Consider the following 21,053-nt stretch of genomic DNA (forward strand, 5'->3'; position numbering starts at 1 on the left):
TATAGGACGAAAATATATGTACTTGCATGTGTATATACAATTTTCTCACGCTTTATACAAACAGAAACGCAATTTATACATTTTGCTTGTGTTTGTATAAGTGAGAAAGGCGAGGGTGGCGAGCGAGATTTGGGAGAGTGGCGAGCGAGATCTGGAAGAGGGGAGAGAGGGGAATAAAAATATATGTATTTATACAATTTTCTCTGCTTTATACAATTAGAAACAATTTTCATACACTTGTGTTTGTATAAAAAGTGAGGAAGCGAGCAAGAGATTGGAGGAGAGTGGCGAGCGAGATATTTGAGAGAGAGGCGCCTGACAATTTTTGCAAACGTTTGCTATGGAGCACAATTAAATCAAACCCTAGCTACTCCATTTATTTTAGGTTATTAGTTTACTATTATATACAATTTTCCCTAATTTGTATTCATGATAAACTGGACATATAAATAGTAGTTTTTTCCTATTTAATCATACGGAAAAGGGTCTAAAATACCCTTGAAGTATTGAAAATGGTACAAAATTACCCTTCATCCACTTATTGGCACCCAAAATGCCCTTTTCATCCACCTATTGGCTCCAAAATACCCTTGTCATCCACCTTTGAGTTCAAAATTGACAACTTATTTAATGATTTTAAATTTAAACTATTTAAATATTTTTAAAATACTTGATGTTCAACTATTGATTATAATTTAATTTATTTGTATTATTTATAAACCAACCCAGTACCCACCATTACTAACTAAACCCCACCCAATTAATAATCCAACTATAATAACAAAATCGTCATTAACACTACTAAAACACGATGAAATTATAGATTAATGAAAATAACATCCAAAATTATTCGAGTCCGAATCGAAGCCCCAATTAAATTTATGTTGAACCTCTTATTTAGGAGGACACTTTCAATTTGATTCTCTTTCAAGATTGAATTAGAAATTTATGATTAAAGGTAAAGAAGTAATACATCCCGAATTAATTCATGCACTTTTTTAAAATATAATTTTATAAATATTTATGATTTGTTTTAAAACTTTTAATATATTATTTTGAAAAAAAGTTACCTATGAAGTAACATCATATAATTGGGACGTAAGAATAATTAAGATGAACATAATCAGACTTTTAAGTTTATCGATAATTTTTATTTAGACACTTGAATGTATGATAATTTACTTCTATAGATATTTTCGTCTCAAAATTTTTAAAACACTCAATTGGCAGTAGCTTTTCTATTGTTGCATTAATAATGTGAGTGATTTATTAATTTGGAGGGTTTAATTAGTAATGGATGGGTAGTGGATTGATTTATAAACTATACTAATAAGTTAAATTATAACAAATAGTTGAGTGCCACGTATTTAAAAAAATATTTAAATAGTTTAAATATAAAACCGTTACATAAGTGGTCAATTTTGAACCAAAAGGTGGATGACAAGGGTATTTCGGACCCAATAGGTGGGTGGGAAGGGTATTTTGGAGTCAATAGGTGGATAGAGGGTAATTTTGTACCATTTTCAATACTTTAAGGGTATTTTAGACCCTTTTCCGTTAATCATATCAATCAACTCAAACCTCTATTTCTCTAGCACGATATTTTATTTTTCATTCGAGCTGTGGACTTTCGTCATCTAAGGTGCAACATGCAAATTGCTTCCTTGCAGCACGATATTTATGTTGTTATGCCTTCTGCTATTTCGCTTACGATTTAGAATAAATAAAACAATCAAAAATATAATTTTATTTAAAAATAAAATCTATCAAAACAAGATTTTACCTTACATCTAATTCATTTTATTTAATTTATATCAAAATCACGTTGATTAGGTCACATCCAATAAGCTTCAGATTTATCAGTCTGTTAGAGTATTTGACCCAAACATTTGTTATTTCATAAGATTCTTCGCTCTTATTAAATTTATTTTTGCGAAAAGTAGACATAAAATAAAAAATTATTATCAATCATCTAATAAAAATTTATATGATTTAATACTTCTAAATTTTAGGTTTGAGATTATTTTTGCTTAATTTTAGTGTGCCCTCTTTAGATTTCTATTCCAATTATAAATATAAATATAAATATAATTATAATTTCTCCCTAAAATACTATTAAAATAAAAATATCTCTGTTTCAATGGCCTCGAGATTTATATAAAACCTCTGCTTTCACTTTTACTCATTCTTTCACTTCTCTCGTTATTTTATCGCCGGCGGCAAGTGATCCGAGAATTTGTACTGTAAGCCGAGCTAGTTCCGTCAAGAATCGATGGCGCCACCGGCGAATGGAGGTGGCGGAGAAGTGCAGGAACAGGCGGCGCAGCCGCAGCAACAGCAGCGGGGAATTGGACAGATGCTGACGGGAGTAATAAGAATTGCGGTTTTCTGGTACTTTGCTTCTAAGTTCTTCTCACCGAAAAAGCCTATGTCCGATCCGTCGGTTCCTAATTTCCAGATCTCAAATCTCTTCAGCAAAGGCGAACCTTTGGTTAGTTGAATTTATCTAATATTATATTACAATTAATGCGTTCGCACTATGTGAAGTTTATTATTAATATTTATACAGGCATCTTTTGTGTTTATTTTTTATATGTATATATGGTTTGAGCTGAAAGTAGGGAGTTCAGTTGAATCTGATGCAAAAAAAAAACTAACTTTGAGGTGTGTAATAATCTACCTAAAAGCTTAAGTTTTTAGAGAGATTCTTAACTATTTTTTAATACTTGCAAGAAGAAGAATCAAAGACATGTACTTTTTTTGGTCTTTGAAGACACAGTCTTTATATATTCTTACATTTCTGAAAAAATGAAAAAAAAAAAAAAGAAAGAAAGATGAAAGGTGGTCATTATACAATGAAAATAAATCAATTCTGAAAATATTGATGAATTAGATGCATGTGTTGAGGTAAAGAGGAGGGTGGTTGTAGGGGTCCAGTACACAATCATGCCAAGTATTTTTGAGAATTGCTTTGTGAATGCAACATCTTATTTAGCAACAAGTTATGCTCAACTTAAAAGTTTCTGGCTTGAATGTTTAATAGGACATGTGGTTCTATCTTTCCGAACAACAAAATTTCAGTGACTTTGGTAATGAAGGTGCACTTATTTGGCATGAGACAAACATACCATATGCAGTTTGGGGACCAGAGAGTACCAGGTCTCTTTCTTTGAAGTATCATCTATCTGAGGTAACATTTTTTTTTGGAAATAGTAAATGCAAGATCTTCATCATTAACTGCCTTTAAAATGTGTTGTTCAATACAAACAAACATTTGATTCAAGATACTGCCTTTCACTTTTGGATGCATTAGTTTTACTGTCTTGCACTATCTTTTACTGTGGCACAGTACTTATCTGAACTTGGCTGCCTATGATTGTTTCCTCTCAGGCAGTGAAAAACAATGGGAGTCTTTATGCTCATGTTTACTTTGCACGTTCTGGGTATTCTCCTGATCCAAATGATCCTGAGTATCAACCATTGGCTGCTTTTGGACGGACATATTGTAAGATCATGTTATTTGTGAAGTTTCTGTCCTTATCTAGGGTTATAGAAGGTGGGATTTTGTGAGTGCCTAATACTTATGTACTATTTTTGTGAACTCAGCTATTGTGACATATTTACCCAAGTCTAAAGCAGATAAGAAGAAGAGCCTTTTAAGAAACTCTGAGGACTCGAAGGAGGATGTCACCAATCCTGAGGTACACCTGTGTTTTTATATTCGGACTTGTGTTTGTATGTAATATTTCTGTGCATTTTTTCATGGTGTGAGCATTGAGATCATTTGTTTCTGCATTTCATGCCTGATGGATTATATTTATTTGGTCTTTTTTCTGTTAAATTGCACTTCACTTAATGCTTTGCTTAAAGTGTGAAGCAGGGCCTTGTCACTCTTTCCACACGCTTCCCTGAACACTAGACTAGAATGCGTATTTTGACTAATTTACATTGTGATGTAATAAATTTGTTTATTTTAAATGCATTGTCACCCTTTCATCAACATTGAAGATTTTTTATACCATATAATCATGAAGTATGATGAGCAGTTTCCTCAGGCAGTTCAAGAAGCTCAAGATGATCTCAAGGAGGATGGTCCTCCTGAATGGATTTCATATTGGAAACCTAATGTTACAATCAACTTGGTCGATGATTTCACAAGGTATGCCTGCTTGAAGTTCTGGTTTGAATAATAAATTTGGTTTCATTTGGCTATGTTTTCTGTAACCAATTTGAAATGACAATCTTACATATAGTATTTTGCTATATACATTTTTGTTGTTAAACTAGATGTGTGTCTCTTTCTGATCTGTTGAACTGCTTTTCCTTTTACTGTATACAATTCTAACATCTTGTTAATTTTCAAACACTCTGCTCTTTTCTTTTTGCAGATACACTGCAAATGCCATTCCACCTATTGTTGCTCCTTGTATCCTTTACTTCCTCTGTCTCTATATTTTTCTCATGGGTTCCTTTTACACGATGTATTCTGCTGATATAGTTTCGGTAGTACGGTACTTCTGGAGACGGCAAGAAGCATCTCACTTGAACTTGTGGAAGATATTGATGGACTTGTTTGATGCAAATTTATGATTTCCTTCATGCTGAATTCTTTCTTCTTTTTCCTCTTATTTATTATCTGTGATTTGGCATCCTTGTCTGCTCTTCTTGTTCACAGAAGACAATTTCACACTGTTCAATTCCTTGACCTGACTTGTTAGACATCAATATTGAATCTACAACAGGAAACTACTATCCGACTGTTTTCTTCAATGAGTTTTGGTTGCTTAGGGATAAACTAATAGCTATCAATGATACAGTAACTGAGGTGCCTCTGCATCTAGAGGTGAGTCCCATAAGCATGACAAAATGGCAGCTATTCCTGCAGATGGACCAGTCTTTCCAAGTTCATCGTAGTTATGGTAGCATGCTCGACGGAGAGTCTGATGAACTAAAGGTATCATTTACTTGGTTTTGCAGTACCCATTGGCGCAACATTTTTGCACGTGAAATATCCAGTTCCAATGATTTGTCATTAAACCCGAGTCGTGAGTAGATAAACATGAATTTATGCAGACACCATAAGGCTCAAGAGTATACTGGACATTTCAAAATAAAAAAGCTGGAAAAGTACATTATTAGTATACATTCTGTTTTATTTATCTAGAATATGCTTACTTTTTTCTGTTTGTAGTATTTAATTACATCAGTACCAATTTATGTTCTGTTCCCCTGAATATTTAAAAAATTAACCCCAGAAGTCCAAACTAACATAATAGAGGTCCTGCTTTAGATTGCTGTAGCAATGATGTGAAATTTTAGCAACATCTATTATTTATGTGTTTGACATGTGATTTATTACACTTTTTCCAGAGAGTGTTTTTGGAAGGAAATCCTTACCTTCTGGGGGTGACTATGATTGTTTCAGTAATGCATTCACTATTTGATTTCCTGGCATTCAAGAATGGTAAGTATAGTAGGGAGCATTTTTCCTTCTAAGGTAGTTACAGCAAGTGTGTAGTAGATTGGATTCAGACTATATTTGATTTTCCTTGTAGATATTCAATTTTGGAATAAAAACAAGTCCATGGAAGGGCTGTCTGCAAAATCAGTGGTCGTGAATTTTTTCTGCCAGTTTATTGTCTTCCTGTATTTGCTTGATAATGATACTTCATGGATGATACTTGCAAGTTCTGGTGTTGGTTGTTGCATTGAGTTCTGGAAAATAGGGAAGGCCATGCACATTGAGGTATGATCACTAATAATAGAGTCAAGTTTTTGTTTAGCTCTTTTATTACCAGTGGTTGTAATAATATCATCATGTTTTCATACTGGTGTTTGATTGTCTCCATTATTTACTGTTACAATGGCTGGAAGTTTGAGTCAAGGTTGTATGGATATCTCCATTTTTTTTCTCAATCATCCAAATTAATTCATTGTTTACACTTAGATTCTTCTTTATTGACAAGTGTTCAGGAGACACACACACACACACTCTGACAAAGTTTCATGTGCTCTTATCTTACATAATTGCTCCTAGTGGGGTTCCCATAATCTTTACTTTGATGAACTTGGAAATTTGAGTTGCTTGGGGATAGAATTCTAGATGGGACTAGTGATTAATAATTGATAATTCAAACTTATCAATATCTTATTCAGAACTAATGCTTCTCTTTGACATACAGTGACTGATTAAGCGCAAACTCTAATCACCAGTAGTTTTATTGATAATTGTCCTTGATTTCTAGATTGACAGATCTGGTAGAATACCCATGTTGAGGTTCCGAGATCGGGAATCATATGCTGGAAATAAGACGAAAGAATATGATGATCTTGCCATGAAATATTTGTCTTATGTGCTGTTCTTCCTTGCCGTGTGCTTTGCCATATACTCTCTAATGTATGACCGCCACAAGAGTTGGTATTCGTGGATCCTCTCATCCCTGACAAGCTGTGTTTATATGTTTGGTAAGTTTCTGTCTGTCTTTCCATATAATTGCTCTCCATTTTTCTGGACTCTCTATCTTCTGGTATCTAGGATCTAGTAACATAGTTTTGAGCCTCGCGATGCTCTAACAGTTGATGATCTTGCAGCTAATATTACAATTTCATTGAATAGATACGTTGAGATGTAGTGCACAGTTTGCACTTTCGATAAGCTTGTATTCTTAAAACCATTTTAAGCAGGGACTTCTAATACCATATGCTCCTGTCACTTTGCTTTTTCTTAATCTAATTATTTTCAATTACTACTGCTGCAGGTTTTGTTATGATGTGTCCACAGTTGTTCATCAATTATAAACTGAAGTCTGTTGCTCATTTACCTTGGAGGCAAATGACTTACAAATTCCTTAATACCATCATTGATGATTTGTTTGCATTTGTGATAAAAATGCCAATGCTACATCGCCTGTCTGTGTTCCGTGATGGTAAGTTTTTGAAGTAAATTCCTTTGTGGTCGATTGATTGTTTTTATTGGGTTAAGCAGCGGCGTCGTTCTCTTCTGTGACCAAGCTAGTATTTCCTGTTCAATGCTGTACATGAATTCATATTTGTATCATAAGCTCAAAGCCTGAGAACGTTGTACACTCTCTTTAGATAGATTCATTGACCATTTCAAGATCTTGAATATGTTTTGGTTAACCAAGTAACCAGCTAGATAAGAACATCCATGGGTACTGTCAAGTATGTGTTTTCAATGTTAGAGAATTCAATATTTGTTACTATTCATATCTTTGCAGAAGCTCGAGCTCTCTAACCATTATAAAAGATGAACTTGGTTCTTTAATTGCTCAGCTCATATGCTGGATTTACGTTAAAGTTTGCCATTTATAGGTACTGATAATTATTGTGTAAATGAAAGGAGTGGTAAATAAACAGTCTCTGGATGCTACTGTTCCTTTTAAGCTTTTACATCAGCTTAGATGATGTTGAGCCAGTAATTTTGTGGCCGTCTTGTTTTAGAAGTCTATCATTACAAATGTTGTATGCGTTTCTTTTGCTCTATTCTGTGCATTAGCTTTCACTCGATTGGATTACTGATATTTCATCTGCCTTTGCCATGCAGATCTTATATTTTTGATATACATATATCAGAGATGGGTTTATCCAGTAGATAAGAAACGGGTGAATGAGTTTGGTTTTGCTGCGGAAGATGTGGATCAAGCTGCCAGTAGTTCAGATACTCCCGCACTTAAAGAAGACGAGAAGAAAACTAACTAAGCTAAAATCTTTCACTTACGCTTCAGTACAACATCAATGAACTGTAAAGGTCAGAAAGATTGCTTCTTGTTTTGGATGAACTCAACACCTGCAACGATGATGAGTTGCTTCAGGACGTTTAGTAATTGCTCAGGATCTTTGGTTACAATGTTCAGATTCGAGTAACTTAATCGAGAATTGGAAATGACGACAGCGGCCTGAGAGGGGAACTCTGGTGCTTTCAGATGTCAATCACCTCTTCGTCACGTTTCTTAAGTTCCCATTTCTCAAGTCTTTTTGTAGCTATAAATACCAGATTCTATCTACATAGGTTTTCTGGATTTCTTTTCTATTTGTTTCCTGTTAGAATCAAATGTTTGTGTGAAAGTGAACCTACAATAACTGCTGTTAGAAATGCACCAATATGGTTTCTTCTGTTCAAGGGATTCATATTTCTCAAGACTCAATTCATTCATTTTCTTACTATTCACTCGATGTTCAGTATCCTCTTAAATTTACATGCGTGATAAAAGACGACTTTCGTAATTGAGAATGAAGGAGTATTCATCGCTCTATATTATAAGTCAATTCATCAAGAAGATGAGAAGTACAGAACCACTTTTGAAAAGTCAAATCCCAAAAGCAAGTTTCAAATCAAACCATGACCAACTTTTTACTACACAGTCCAAAAGAAAAGGCAACTTCTTGTCCAGCATCAACTATAAAAGTTAGATTGTACAGAAATGAACAGTTCAGTTTTCTACTTTGTGAATTCAGATTATGATATCCTAAATAGTGTATAAGGTATGGTGTGTTAGCTAAAAGTGGTATGGTCAAACTAAGAAACAACAAAAATAAACAAAATCTGATAAATGACAGTTAAACAAGAAGAGGATATTTGGCCAAAATCTTTTAAAACAGTGTAGAGTAGTTTTTTTTTCTCCATTGAAATATGAATAGTAAGTATTAGGTGTTTTTTATTGGAAAAAGGAAAACTATTAAATTATTTTGTCAAAAACACTGTCACAATACAGCATGTTTTTGGTGATTTAGTAGAAGCAACAAACAGTGAATCTTTGAAAGCAGTTGCTTGTTTTTATAGTCAAATAAGGAAACTATGATTTTGTGACTTGTTAAAGATAATTTTCATTCTTCGAATTTCAAGCGTTATATCTCGGTCGATTTTTAAAAAATTTAAAATTGAGCTAGAGAGATATTACTAATAGTATAAAAATGAAAGGAAAAAATGGGAGAAAGAGTAGTACTTGATTGATGTGCAGATTTAAGAGTGATTGTCAAGTCATTTTGCTTATTTCTTCTTAGTAAATTATTTCTTTAGGCCTGAGACTAGTTTGTGGTTATTTACATAATTTTGGACTTGTTTGACCCTTGGATAATAAAGTATGTACTACTAACTATTAGTAAAAAATGAATAATATTAAGATCATTTTATTTGATATAAGATTAGATTTTAAATGAGATATACAAGCTTTATATATGCACTTTCTTTTGTGTAATGAAGAGTTTTGATTCTTAGAGAATATTAATTGTATGAATAGATAGAATAAAATAATATTGATCATTATCATCAAAAATAATCTCCTCAATAAATTAAAAGTATGTTATATTTTAATTAATTATTTTTTTAATTTACTCCTATTTTTTCTAAAATCATTCATAATCAATCTTTCATGTCTCAAAATATTTTTATGTGTTTGAAATTTTATCTTCTATCAAAAAATTACATTTATTTTATTCTGAATATTTTGATATCTCTCCTATTATATTTAAAGTATTATAATGGAGAAAATTCTCGATAAATGTTTTTGGCCGCCAAATGTATTGGCATTAAATGAAGTGTAATAATTAGAGTATCTGAATCTGCCTATTTCCATCATTTCACAGATTTAAAACCCCCTTTTTTTGTGAATATATATTTTACTTCTCTGACAATTTTGCCTATCCCTATAATACTCCTTTTTTTTTAATTTTATTTTTAGATATATAACAAAATTTTTCTAACATAAAAGACAAACAACCAATACTAATGTAATTTTCCTTTCTTATGTTAGTTTCTAACAAAAATAATACTAATGTAATTTTCCTTTCTTATGTTAGTTTCTAACAAAAATAATACTAATGTAATTTTCTCATATAAAGAGGGCTTTTTTATGGAGTGACTTTGTTTGATTTAATATAGAGTATAAGAAAATTATGTTAATTATATTAAAATATTTTAAAATTAAATTATTATTTATAAAAATATATTTTATTTATTTATTTATTATATCATGTGATATTTATATCTTGTTTGAATGATTGTATTGTTAGATTCAATATAATTTTTATTTTAATAATTGTAAATTCTATTTATTAAATCTTTTGAATTCGTCATTAATATAAAAAGATATATTTTATATGATCAATTTGATGTGATTATGTTATCACTTTAATATTTTTTATTTATATAAAGTATTATTATTTAATAATTTTATTATTTATTTTTTTAATTGATTTATCGTTTAAATTATATAACGACGAAGAACGATGTTTCAATAATTATCTATTATACAGCTATTCTTCTTGATATGATTACATCTCTATAGGTGTTTTTCACCTATATGATCAGTGTGATACTACTACTCATCACCTTTTTATACAAACAAACACATGAATGAATAATTTTCTCTTTGTATCTCCACCACTCCCCCCACCCCACCCCCACCCCCTCTGTATTTATGGTATATAGTTTACATACATAAACGGTGACATTGTCTACTTGTTTCTTGAAAAAGTTTTTATTTTTTCATCTTCTCTTGTTGAAGCTATGGCTGCACTGAATCCTAATGCAGAAGAGTTCAAACCAACTAATAATGAAAAAGTAGTCCCTTTTATTCCACAAGGCAATGAACTTGTTGTGTATCAGCCACCATTACTGCCATTTCATGTTTCACAGCCTCAATATCATCACTTAGGTTATTTCTACTACTATCAACAAAATGATCCCTTTTATTGGATTCACAATGATCTTTATCATCAACTTGAAAATACACCTCAAACTCAGTCTTTTATTGCAAAAGGTGAGATCTTTAGTGATGGGGTGAAGGAGAAGTGGGTGTGGGTTGAGAAAACTCATCAAGATCAGTCTTTTGTTGATAAAGATGAAATCTTTAGTGATGGGATGAACAAAAATTGGAAAAACAAGAAACCCTTTTTGCCACCTAGGATGATGAGAACTCCTGCAAGTGTTTGGAAGCCTAAAGGGTTTGTTATGAGGAAACCACAGCAAGAAACTGGCTCTTCAATCTCTTCATGCAAATCTTCTGCTGCTCTTTTCAGTTGGGACAAAACTACTGTGATGATAAGAAACATACCCAATCAGTTCAGGTCTGTGATAACAATCTTTTTTTTTTTACATAAAGGTCAAATCTTTAGAAGTTGTTTAATCTTTTTTTTCATGTTATTTGAGTTTTTGCATGTGGAAATTGAGTTTTAAATGCAAAAACTTATTATGGGTTAGTAATAGACTTTCATTTACTTGGTTCTTGAAATAATCTAATATGCTTTATTTGTTTGCACTTGTACCTTTCATGTACTTGTTATTGAAATAAATCTAATATTTCATATTTGCATGTTGAAAATTGAAACTGTGATTTGAATGCAAAATATCTATTATGGTTTTTTTTTTGTTTTTTTTTTGAACTTGACCTTTCATATACTTGTTCTTGAAATATTGTTTCATTCATTGGTATTTTCCTTTTTGTTTTACCATTTTTAGTTCTTTTGTTTGTTTGCAATTTGCATGTTATAATTGAGACTTGAACACAAGTACTTGTAGTATCTATTATGTGCTACTTTTGTTTTTTGCACTTAACTTTGTTCATACTTGTGCTTGTAATGATCATATGTTGCATTAGTTTAGGTCTATGTTACTCGGACTCTTCAAAAATGTTGTATTGAATTTTCCAGTAGAGTTGAAACAACTTATTATTTGGGTTCTAGTGTTACTATGCCTTTCCCAGACTTCAATTTTTATCCACTGTCTGTTCATATCCCAATGTACAGTTACTATGGTGATGCATGCTCTTAGTATTCATCATATATGATTGATTAGTGTATTAAATGCAGTTTTGTGTGCTTTTAATTCTCTCATTAAACTTTTTGTTAATTTTGGTATATGCATATTTATGAACTAGTTTCTGATAACGTGCGTTGCACGTTTAATTTTTACTATTGTTATATAATATAAAATTGTGCTATCAAATAGAAAATGTTTGAATCAACAATATTAATTTTACTAATTATATTTCATGTATCAACAAAAATAAATAAAAAGGAATTGCGTATTTGGCATCAAGCAAAAAGTATGTGAAATTAATTAATATAATATAGTCTCCTTTAACTTTGTATAAGTCTTTTTTATAATCTAAATATCAGTGATAATCTTTTATAGCCATAAATAGATATCAAAAATACATGCACACTTATTGATAAGATTGCCTATTTTATTTTAATGAGAAACGATAGAGTGAAATATTTACATTATTTAAGTAAGGTTCTAAAATTAAGACAGTACTATCAAAATTATACAAGATTAAAAGCAATTACATTTAAAATATAAAACTGACAGATATATAATTTAAACACTGAACTTCATACATACATCTATTTCAAAAGTTCATAATAATAGCTAAAAGATTACAACATCATAATGAGTTTATTAGAAATGCAAAATAAATTAGAAACAACAATAATCTTCATGATGGAGAATATATATCGAAAGAAATATGAGGACTTAGGCATGTCTAAAAAGAAGTCTTCAAGCTCTCTTCCCCACCTTATGTATTCTATTTTTTCATGGCTTTTTTGCCTATCATAGATGAAATAGGTTTTGATTATCAGCTGAATGACAATTTCTTTCATTTTTCAATGGTTATCACCTAGTTTTTAAATAGTAGTAAAAATGTCTGTTTAAATTCTATATTTTTTGTTTTAAATAATAGTCTTTAATATATAGATAGATGGAAAGATGAAAAATACAAATCATAGTTAGACTTAATAAGAGAATTAACATTACCACTAATAATTATTGCTTTGAACTTGAAATTTGGTCTAATTTGAATGAATAATTAAAAAGATGAAAAACACAAATCATTGTAATTAGTAATAAATGAGGCACTTACAAGTTATCTCAATAATTTATTACTAATTCATTCATATATAACAACAGACTTTTAATATCGTAGTAGTAATAAATCAAATAAATAAAATCAGTGACATTAATCAGATAAATGGGGATCACTCTTTTCATATGCCAATAATTATTGTAGGATATACATGTACAATTAAAATATACCTTTTCACATTCCAAACATTTAATTATTTGTTTATATTTAATTAAGAATTAATTTAAGGAAATGCAAAAGTCATCTACATTTTTATCAAAATGATACAATTTAACATTTAAACTAAATAATTAAATGCTTTTATAACATTTTAATTTATAGTAAGGATAAAATTGTAATTCAACTTTTAACTTTTTTTGTTCCCTCTTATAATAATATATGATCTGTTAGTTTCTGACTAAAAAATAACTCTTTTTGAATGGATTTTATTCAACAGGAGAGAGCCTTTCATGCTTTTTCTTGATCATTACTGCAGTCTGAATCATTGGGAGTATGATTTCCTTTATCTGCCAATGGATTTTAGGTAATACTTCTACTATTTAATGTTATTAACTAATCTGCATCTTTTACTAACATGCTGCAGCATATTTTTAATTAGTTAGTTTAAACACATAATTTTAGCTTCTATACTCTAATGACTCTACAAAGGAACTTTAGAATGCTAATTGCGGTATAAAATTTGGGATTACATTTTTCGCGTGTTTGGTTATTGGTACGAGAATTTGGTGTTCTATGAGATGTATCCTTGTTCCAAACAAGAGGACCCTCTTGAAACGATTAGAAACCTGAAAAATAAGTGAGACTAGTTACTTCATTTCTATATAGTGTCTGTATATATAAGTTAAATCCCATCCATTTTTCTTTGTTAGTAATGTCTCTCTTTGTTAATTGTTCGTGTTGATAATGCAGGACCAACAACAATGTAGGCTATGCTTTTGTCAATTTCACGACGGGTTGTGCTGCTTCAGAGATTAGGAAAGTTCTCAGGTACTTCAAATGGGAAAGTGTTGAGACTCCCACGGGCATTTTCTCGTCAAGGAAGATTTGTGTAGTTTCTTGGGCTCGTATTCAGGTAAAAATGACTTCACATCTCTTGACATCTTTCAACATGTTTCACTTCAAACTTGTTTGTTGATGTTCATAACACCACACAAGTGTTAAATGGAAGACATGAGATACAACAATGTCTGGTTGGTCACTCCTCAACTCCCAAATATTAGCGCTATTTGACAAACTGAATTTGTTTCGTAACTTAAAGTAGTATTGTAGTGTACATTTTGGGGTTTCTACTGTATAGTCTTTTATATAGATAACATTATTTTTTATAATGTTGGTTGCTTTTTTGATTGATGAACATCAGGGCAAGGATCTATTGGTGAAGCATTTTTCGCAGTCCAAGTTTATATGCGACACTGATGAATATCTTCCAGTTGTTTTCTCCCCTCCGAGGAATGGTTCATCTAGGTTGACAGCTCCAATGACTATTGGCAATCTGGCTGTAGGTCCTTCAGTTTATTCGTCCAGTGTCACGACTAATTAGAACTTTAGCAGCTGCTGGAACTATATGTTGCTCGAGTCCTCCAAAAAATGCTAAATATACCAGCATTTTTGGACGAGCCGAGCAACATAGTTTAAGCTTTTAGAAGTATCGTAAAGGGTTTTATGTCTGTACTGATGTATGTCCAGTGTTTTCATTTTCTCCCTGGGGCTCGAGTTTATCGATGATCTGGGGTGAAATGGAAACATTGGATCTATCCATCTATGTTAATGTTTTGAAATCGTAGGTTCTATGTTTAAGAATGTTGTTTGTGTTCAGTTTGTTAGTTTTGTATTTTATGGTGTTATGCATGTAAAATGTAAGGGCCTTTTTTCCCAAGGATATTATATATATGTAAGGTGGCCTTTAATATGCATGTATTTTTCAATTTCCTTCATCCTCTAGTACTTTTTTTGTTCAAGACAAAGTGAGAGAATTATATTACATCTAAATATAATTGGTAAAATTATCATATTTGAAGGAAGAAACAGTAACTTAAAACTAAATGTCAAGCATTGTATCTACAATTGACTTCATTTTTTTTCAAATGCCAAAACTGCATAGGTCTAGGCAATTTGGCTAGAAAAAATGGACAAGCACTTCAAGAACTTAATAGAAGTTTACTTACAACACATATCAATACAAGCACAAGCAATAGACAATTAGCTAGCCATAGAGCAGGAGCTTTAGTACATCGAGCTAGGAATCAAGTGAACATAATAATCGGATAAAAGATAAATATATCTTTGAACTATTGTAAATGGTATGCTATGTCGGGAGCCTAAATAGAGACGCGTGTAGCAATCTTATCCGTATATGCGATATTTAATAAATATCGGAATGGTGGATAAGATTGTGATACATGTATGTCCGTTACTCTAAAGAGTATATATGGTCTACATTTTGGACGGCAGGAGTATTAATATCTCAAAAGCAAACGGAGGATATGTGCATAGTTTGAGGAGTATTGGTTCTTTTTCCTTTTAATAATAGATGGTTAAACATTCTAGCCTTGCTTCTCCTTGGACACTTTGCAATGTATTATATTTATATCATCAAAAAGTGCACAAAAGCCCCCTCCCCCCAACCCAGCCATATATATATACATACTCATTGTAAAATTAACCTTATATAACGTATGATAAAACTACTCTTACATATTACATAACTAGCTAGCTGCAGCAAAAGCTAAAACTACTCTTACATTTTATTGCAGAAGTACTTATACATACATTTTTCTGCATCTTATCTTGCTTGAGACAATTGTATAGCTTCTTGATCATGTGTTGAGTCTTCAGCCCACATAAACTGTCGCGACATGAGCGAAAATTGTTGAATTCTTACTTCTTCAAGTTGCTCCCACTCAGCCCATTTTTCAGCTAAACCTACACCCTTTAGCATGGTGATTACTTCTGCCATTTTCGGACGTTCCTCAGGTGAACTTTGGGTGCAAAGCAATGCAACTTGAAGGATTGTCTCAACTTCTTTGGGTTCATAAGTTTTCATGTTTCCATCCACAATGTCACCTAACCTTTTCTCTCTTAGTAGTTTCTTGATCTGTAGAAGAAAAAAGGTATCCGTTATGTTGCTCTGACTCTTCAAAAATTGAAAAGTAGGGACTTACATGATCCAGTAGCAAGACATCTTCCTCTTCTTCAAGACGCGAAAAATCAATTGCACGTTGCCCTGTTACAAGTTCTAGAAGTGTAATACCATATCCAAATACATCTGTTTTCTCAGATGATTTTCCAGTAGATAAGTATTCTGGAGCAATGTGGCCCATTGTTCCGCGAACTTGAGTTGTAATATGAGTCAGTTTTGTATCAACTAGCTTTGCTAGTCCAAAATCTCCAAGAACAGGTTCAAAGTTATCATCTAGGAGGATGTTTGCTGCTTTTAGATCTCTATGAATGATCTTAGGATCACAATGCTCATGTAGGTACTCTAGGCCATGTGCTGCTCCAAATGCTATCCGTCTCCTCGTTGGCCAATCTAGAGCTTTCTCTCCAGGTTTTAAATCTGTCGAAAAGAGAGGAAAAGAACACAGACACAGACTTAACAGACTGAACAGTATCAAGAATGTCAAAAAAAAGTGGTTGAGTGATAAGGGGCATACCTCTTAACCGATATGCAACGCTAAGATTCTGCATAAATGGATAAACAAGAATTCTCTCAGAAGAGGTTGTACAGAACCCAATCAAACGTAGGAGATTCCGATGAACTGCAACACTAATCAGCTGCACTTCCCTTAGAAATGCAGCCTCTCCACCAGGATTATGGTAATCAGTGAGTCTTTTCACTGCCACTTTTGTGTTGTCTGAAAGATAGCCTTTGTAAACTTTACCAAAACCTCCTTGTCCTATAATGTTGCTTTCACTGAAATTGTCCGTTGCAATCTGAAGTTCGCGCCATGAGAACCTTCTTAGTTGGCCTAATGAAATGTTGCGCTCAACGTCACCTAAAATGCCATAAAAGTATATGGCATTTGAAGTTATTAAGGAATTTGTTCAGTACAGGAAAATCTATACTCTTTCTGTTGAAAAAATAGGAGTAAAGCATATACCTTCCACATCAAAAAATTGATCTTGTTTGATTTTACGTTTATAATTGCATCGATATGTGACGATAGCCCCAACTAAGAGAAGAAGGAATGCACCACAACTTGCACCAGTAATAGCAACCTCAAGTTTTGGTCTTCTGCTAGAAGCTGTTGAAAAGAGCATCACTTAAACAATTTTCATTTGTTGGCTAAGAACTACTAAGAGGTGCATTTGTGACGACTATTAACCTGGAGCAGAGGAACTAGAAACACAGGGTTTCTGAAATCTATTGCCACAAGCAAGATGAGTTCCTGAAAAACTGATTACGACATATAGAATGATCGTTAAAACAACATAGTTAAGCAACTAAGTCAATAATAGTTGAATGATGCAGTCATGAGAAATAGTTTTTCATTTTTTATCAGTTGAAGGGAGCCTTGGAGCAACGTAAAGTTGTCTCCATATGACCTAAGTTGGAGCAATGAGGTCGAGCTGTGAAATAACCTACTGATGCTTGCAGCAAGGTAGACTGCCTATGTCGCAACTCCCATGGGCATTTCGTGCATCAGGTTGGCCATTTTTAGAGCTCAACATCAAAATGAAAAGGCTAAACAAGCTGGCAACAAAGAAGAATAAATGATGACATTACCTGTATGTTGGTATTGAAAACAACTGCAGTGGGATACCTCCAGTCAGATCATTGGAGGACAGGTCCCTGTGAAAAATAAAAACAAGTGAGAACTATAACCAGATATAAATGAATACATCAAGTAACAACTCATTCTATGTTGCTCGGGCTCTCCAAAATGATATCTTTTGAAGGGTCCGACACACATACTATAGTAGTTTCGAAGAAACATAGTTCTTACAGTTCTTTTAAGCCTGTAATGTTTATAAGTGAATTTGGAACAGTTCCTGTTATGTGATTTCCTCTCATGACCCTGATGTAGGACAAAAAGAACATATCATAGAAAGATTTTGCTACAGGAACAGTTTAATAAGAACTATGTCAAGGTCTGCTAGGACTCTCAAAAAATGTTGTCACACTCGTGCCGGATCCTCCAAAAATGCACTGCAGTTGGAGGACCTGACACGCACCTGTCATCATTTTTGAAGAGTCCGAGCAACATCCTTGGTATTTTAGGAAAACGGAGAGAACAAAGAAACAAAGAAAAACTTACAAATGTTTAAGTTTGTAGAGCTGACCCCAAGCTGGTGGAATAGGGCCATTGAAATTATTGTTTGCAAGATTCAAGTTTTGTAGATTTGACATGCTGCTAAGGTAATCAGGTAAGGCACCAGATAGATCATTGTTCTGTAAATCCCTGCACAGTTCCATTAACATTTTAGCAACACTTCATAAAACTTTCCTAGGTTCGCAAGACATCGAGGATTAGTAACATTTCATTTTTCCTACCTAAACGATTGTGATAATTCAGGTAGGAAAAAGGAAAAAAACTAATAGTTGAGGTGTGTTTTTGATAAATAGTTGGTGATAGTTCAGGTATTGAAACTCGGAAAACCAAGTTACTTTAGGTATGTTTTTAACCAGTAACTCTAATTTTAATACAAAGTGCAGTATACTTACAAGCTAACCAAAAATTTCAATTTGGTTATCGACGGTGAAAGTGTTCCTGAGAATCCATTAGAAGCTAAGCTCCTGTTTGATTACAACAATAGTTACGTCTCAGTCCCAAAAACAAGTTGAGGTCGACTATTATAACAGAAAGGAAAGAATTAGTCTTACAGGGATATGACATTTCCATTTTTACATGTAACATGAGACCAACTGAAACATGGAGTGACAAAATCAATGTTCCAATCTTTGATTTTATTGTGTGAATCATTCAGAGCCCTCAGCAACTCAATTAAAGCATGACCTGAAATGATGACAAAAATATTATATATAATATATGATTTCAATAAAGAATCAACATTTATCGCGATTTTATTAGCACATTCTTATGCAAGCATATGAAATTTTCACAGATACAGTAACCAAAACCTTCAACTCCATACCTTCAACATCATAATCGTTTGAGGAGAGACCATTGCTGCATAAAAGTAGGAATACCAGCAAGTTCAAGTGAAATTTCCGGGACGAAAAGGCTGTAGACATTGAATTTTCTCTATCAACCAGAGGAAAGCTTCCACTTGATCCTTCTCCTTGTTTTCGATACTCTATATAACAACAACAACAACAACAACAACAACAATTGCGCCTCAATCTCAAACAAGTCTAGGTCGGAGAATATGATGTCAAAGAAATAGGCCTTGCAGCTGCAACACAATGAGAATATCACCAATTAGTTCATGAAGTATCCAAAATGACTATTTCTGAGTGACTAGTCTTCCGAGGAGTTAATTTCTCAAATGATCATCAAAATACAAAGGCTTTAAACTAATTTTTATCCCCTTCACCGGAATATTACCCGTCCTACTTCTAATGATAGACAGAAAAGATTGGCATATGTGATATGTATGTTAAATGATAGGCACATATATATTAGACTGTTGAATCCCCCCTAAACATAGGTTCATTTAAAAGCTAAGGCAAAATGAACTTAGTTCAATATACCCAAAAAAATTACATAATAGCATGTATAACAACTACCACGCCTTAGTCTCTAACAAGTTGAGGTTGACTATATAAGCTTCAAAACATGTATAACAACTACTCTGCCTCAGTTCCTAACAAGTTGAAGTCAACTATATGAAGTCCACAACATGCATAACAACTACTACGCCTCAGTTCCTAACAAGTTGAAGTCAACTATATGAAGTCCACGACATGCATAACAACTACTAAGCCTCAGTCCCGAACAAGTTGAAGTCGACTATATAAGCTTCACAACATGTATAACAACTACTACGCCTCAGTCCCTAACAAGTTGAAGTCGACTATATAAGCTTCCAACATGTATAACAACTACTACGCCTCAGTCCCTAACAAGTTGAAGTCGACTATATAAGCTTCACAACATGTATAACGACTACTACGCCTATATAAGCTTCAAAACATGTATAACAACTACTATGCCTCAGTCCCTAACAAGTTGAAGTCGACTATATGATGTTGTATATATGTAAATATACTAGTAAGAAAAGTGACCTGGACTAATAGCCATGGATTTTGAAGAGTAGAATGAATGATTAAGATATACAAGGAAGAGTAATAGTAGATAATTGATGACATGATGAATAGGTGAGATTCAAATGGCAATTGGGGGTTTAGTGTAATGTGTAAAGTGGGACACACAAAGCATTCAAGAAAGTAGGAATAGAACAATTTTGAGAGAGGGGTAGGGGGTAGGGGGGTGAGTGGAGCTAAAAAAAGAGTCTACTTGGTGATGAGTTGGTGGTGAATGAGAAGGGCACTACTAATAACAGGAAAAACACATTGTTCTCTCTACTTTAATACTACTTTAATATTAAGATGCTTACACCCCAAAATGCAATCAATAAGCATGACCATATTCCCCTCTTTATTTAAAGGAGAACAATATCTTTTTTATTGGATAATCATCATCGCAAACAACACAGTAACGATAAAATTATCTTCGTTCACTTATAAGTCACAAATTTAAACATGTAATCACTCAAATGTTTATAATGCGTTTCTTTTCCGAATCCTGCATTAAATCTTCTTTTTTTTCTTGCAGAGTTTTAATAAAGTCAACTAATTAAGGGTGTATTAAATTATGCTAGGCCAAACAAACTTTATTTCAATATTAGTTATGTAAAACTTTATGCTATGATCATTTTGTTAGTGTCACAAATTTGAACGACTTGTTAGTACCTTTTCGTAACACAATGACATACGTTTATATATAATTCAAGAAAAATATAATTAACTCATCTAGCAACACGAATGATTATCTTTTATCCTTCTATCTTTAAAAAAATACTTGCTCAAACTCAAAGTTATTAAATTATATCGATGTTAAATCATTACAATACCCTTCGAGGACTGGGGTGCACTCTAATTTTTCTTGCCGTTCTATTAGTATTCTCTATCCTAATTTATGTGACATTTTTCGTTTTTCGAAAATCGAACTGATTAAGTTAGACAGACAATTTAGGATGGAATCC

At 32.7% G+C, this 21,053-nt stretch overlaps 3 protein-coding genes across 5 annotated transcripts; 2 read left to right on the forward strand and 1 right to left on the reverse strand.

Moving 5' to 3' along the window:
- The first annotated feature begins 2,144 nt into the window (after positions 1–2,144).
- LOC107020477 (cleft lip and palate transmembrane protein 1 homolog) lies at positions 2,145–8,165 on the forward strand. 2 transcript variants are annotated; one of them, XM_015220862.2, is made up of 12 exons: positions 2,145–2,491; positions 3,044–3,190; positions 3,391–3,505; positions 3,607–3,701; positions 4,047–4,159; positions 4,389–4,426; positions 4,719–4,954; positions 5,371–5,464; positions 5,556–5,746; positions 6,246–6,465; positions 6,759–6,926; positions 7,565–8,165. In XM_015220862.2, the coding sequence occupies exons 1-12, from the start codon at positions 2,273–2,275 to the stop codon at positions 7,717–7,719; spliced, it is 1,791 nt and encodes a 596-aa protein (XP_015076348.1). In that variant the 5' UTR covers positions 2,145–2,272; the 3' UTR covers positions 7,720–8,165. The 2 variants fall into 2 exon arrangements, with proteins under 2 accessions (XP_015076348.1, XP_015076349.1); XM_015220863.2 differs by having other exon boundaries at positions 2,146–2,491; positions 4,056–4,159; positions 7,565–8,121.
- A 2,252-nt stretch (positions 8,166–10,417) lies between these two features.
- Positions 10,418–14,819, forward strand: LOC107020137 (protein terminal ear1 homolog). Its single transcript, XM_015220446.2, has 4 exons — positions 10,418–11,085; positions 13,321–13,407; positions 13,794–13,956; positions 14,245–14,819. The coding sequence occupies exons 1-4, from the start codon at positions 10,526–10,528 to the stop codon at positions 14,422–14,424; spliced, it is 990 nt and encodes a 329-aa protein (XP_015075932.1). The 5' UTR covers positions 10,418–10,525; the 3' UTR covers positions 14,425–14,819.
- A 699-nt stretch (positions 14,820–15,518) lies between these two features.
- LOC107020602 (probable LRR receptor-like serine/threonine-protein kinase At5g63710) lies at positions 15,519–20,375 on the reverse strand. Of its 2 annotated transcripts, none has more exons than XM_015221037.2 (12): positions 20,074–20,375; positions 18,981–19,142; positions 18,709–18,841; positions 18,550–18,621; positions 18,143–18,286; positions 17,831–17,902; positions 17,611–17,676; positions 17,210–17,280; positions 16,985–17,128; positions 16,538–16,879; positions 16,046–16,440; positions 15,519–15,978 (listed from the first exon to the last, which is right to left on the reverse strand). In XM_015221037.2, the coding sequence occupies exons 1-12, from the start codon at positions 20,087–20,089 to the stop codon at positions 15,667–15,669; spliced, it is 1,929 nt and encodes a 642-aa protein (XP_015076523.1). In that variant the 5' UTR covers positions 20,090–20,375; the 3' UTR covers positions 15,519–15,666. The 2 variants fall into 2 exon arrangements, with proteins under 2 accessions (XP_015076523.1, XP_015076524.1); XM_015221038.2 differs by having other exon boundaries at positions 18,981–19,241; positions 20,074–20,372.
- Between the last annotated feature and the right edge of the window lie 678 nt (positions 20,376–21,053).

Source organism: Solanum pennellii, chromosome 5, assembly GCF_001406875.1.
Source record: "Solanum pennellii chromosome 5, SPENNV200".
In the NCBI taxonomy this organism is placed as follows: Eukaryota; Viridiplantae; Streptophyta; class Magnoliopsida; order Solanales; family Solanaceae; genus Solanum; species Solanum pennellii.

What these genes read in the sequence shown, in the direction of transcription:
- LOC107020477 (XM_015220862.2), top strand. Translation starts at nt 2,273, where the DNA reads ATGGCGCCACCGGCGAATGGAGGTGGCGGAGAAGTGCAGGAACAGGCG. An exon ending in TGCTTTTGGACGGACATATT is followed by an intron (nt 3,506 to 3,606) that starts GTAAGATCATGT and finishes TTGTGAACTCAG; the next exon opens with CTATTGTGACATATTTACCC. An exon ending in CCTGTCTGTGTTCCGTGATG is followed by an intron (nt 6,927 to 7,564) that starts GTAAGTTTTTGA and finishes TTTGCCATGCAG; the next exon opens with ATCTTATATTTTTGATATAC.
- LOC107020137 (XM_015220446.2), top strand. Translation starts at nt 10,526, where the DNA reads ATGGCTGCACTGAATCCTAATGCAGAAGAGTTCAAACCAACTAATAAT. An exon ending in AACATACCCAATCAGTTCAG is followed by an intron (nt 11,086 to 13,320) that starts GTCTGTGATAAC and finishes TTTATTCAACAG; the next exon opens with GAGAGAGCCTTTCATGCTTT. An exon ending in TATCTGCCAATGGATTTTAG is followed by an intron (nt 13,408 to 13,793) that starts GTAATACTTCTA and finishes TTGATAATGCAG; the next exon opens with GACCAACAACAATGTAGGCT.
- LOC107020602 (XM_015221037.2), bottom strand. An exon ending in CTCTACAAACTTAAACATTT is followed by an intron (nt 17,903 to 18,142) that starts GTAAGTTTTTCT and finishes GTCCTACATCAG; the next exon opens with GGTCATGAGAGGAAATCACA. An exon ending in TCAATTTTTTGATGTGGAAG is followed by an intron (nt 16,880 to 16,984) that starts GTATATGCTTTA and finishes ATGGCATTTTAG; the next exon opens with GTGACGTTGAGCGCAACATT.